We start from the raw sequence: 1186 nt of genomic DNA on the forward strand, positions 1-1186 counted from the left end.
GCTCCCCCTGCCCTCTCCCCACCTCATTTTCTCACATTATTCTGTCAATTGGAGGATTTTGGGGGAGCGGGGGAGGAGGTGGAGGGAGAAATGGGATCTTCCCCCGGCCCCTCTTGGTGCGGGGAACCCGCCAGCCCCGCACTTCCCGCACCCGTCATTAAAACTTATTTTTACCCCGGTAATATTTTGTGCTTAACTCCCGAGCAGAGCTCGCTGCACTTTATTATAGATATTTTACACTCTCGAAGTCTTTTAATTAGAAAGAGCATAACAAGCCATATTTGCTTGCAACAACTTAACAAATAAAAGGCCTGTAGCTGCAACTGTGAAGGAGCTATATTATTGTTTTTATGGGGCCATAAAAAGTCGCTCAGCCTGTTCTGCTAGGGAGAAGGTCGTAAAGATGGTTCAGTTTATTTAATTTATATCTCCGAGCTGTAAAACTTACCACTGTGGGAGTTCATACGCTGCATCCATGGGTATATTTGAATGCTAGTTTTTTGTTCTTGCGAAGTGTTCCTGTTTTGGTCACTGGTAAAATCCTGTGCGATTGATGTCTGTGTATTATGTCCCATAGAATTTTGCCTGCAGCTAGAAAGCATGTCTTTTTCTTGGTAAAAAGCATTAGATCCATAGTCATAAGGTCCTCGGCTGGAGCTAAACACAACATTATCTTGCGGTGAATAAAAAGGAGAAGAATAAATCCGGTTTTGAGCAACGGCTGCTCCATAAGTAGAAAAATGCCTGACAGGGTCATAGGCAGTTGAATTGAGGGCTACGTTGGGAAGCACCTCTTGGCCACTGGTTAGATGGCAGGATAAAGATGGGTTTGTAAAATAGGAATTCATATCGTCCTCTATACCTGGCTGTGTGATTTCTTTAATATTTATTTCTGTCTCCAGTTTGTAGTCTGAACTAGATTGTTATAGGGAAGGCTCTGCTCCAGGACAGACAAAATGACAAAGTCAGCTGACCCGGGGGGAGCCAATGGGGAGGCGGGTGTCAAAAAGGGAAAAAATTGCTTTTGCTTCTGTTGATTCCCTAGTTGAAACTAAGTGGGCATGGAAAGTAAGTCCTGCACCCCCAAAACCCCCCCGGCACACCCGGGGTGCCGGGGGATGGGGAGGATGTGGTGGGGAGGGGAGCGCTCCTGGAGCCAGGGCTGGGGGTGCTGCCGGGGGGGGAA

The 1186-nt window shown here is 47.0% G+C and overlaps 1 protein-coding gene across 1 annotated transcript; it reads right to left on the minus strand.

Moving 5' to 3' along the window:
* Positions 1-448: 448 nt before the first annotated feature.
* On the minus strand, positions 449-848 carry HOXC6 (homeobox C6; the record flags this gene model as incomplete). Its single annotated transcript, XM_010131248.1, has 1 exon — positions 449-848. A coding segment is annotated over exon 1 (400 nt), but the record flags the coding sequence as incomplete, so codon positions are not given.
* Positions 849-1186: the final 338 nt, after the last annotated feature.

The sequence above is a fragment of the Buceros rhinoceros genome, unplaced genomic scaffold, assembly GCF_000710305.1.
Source record: "Buceros rhinoceros silvestris isolate BGI_N320 unplaced genomic scaffold, ASM71030v1 scaffold32712, whole genome shotgun sequence".
NCBI lineage: Eukaryota > Metazoa > Chordata > Aves > Bucerotiformes > Bucerotidae > Buceros > Buceros rhinoceros.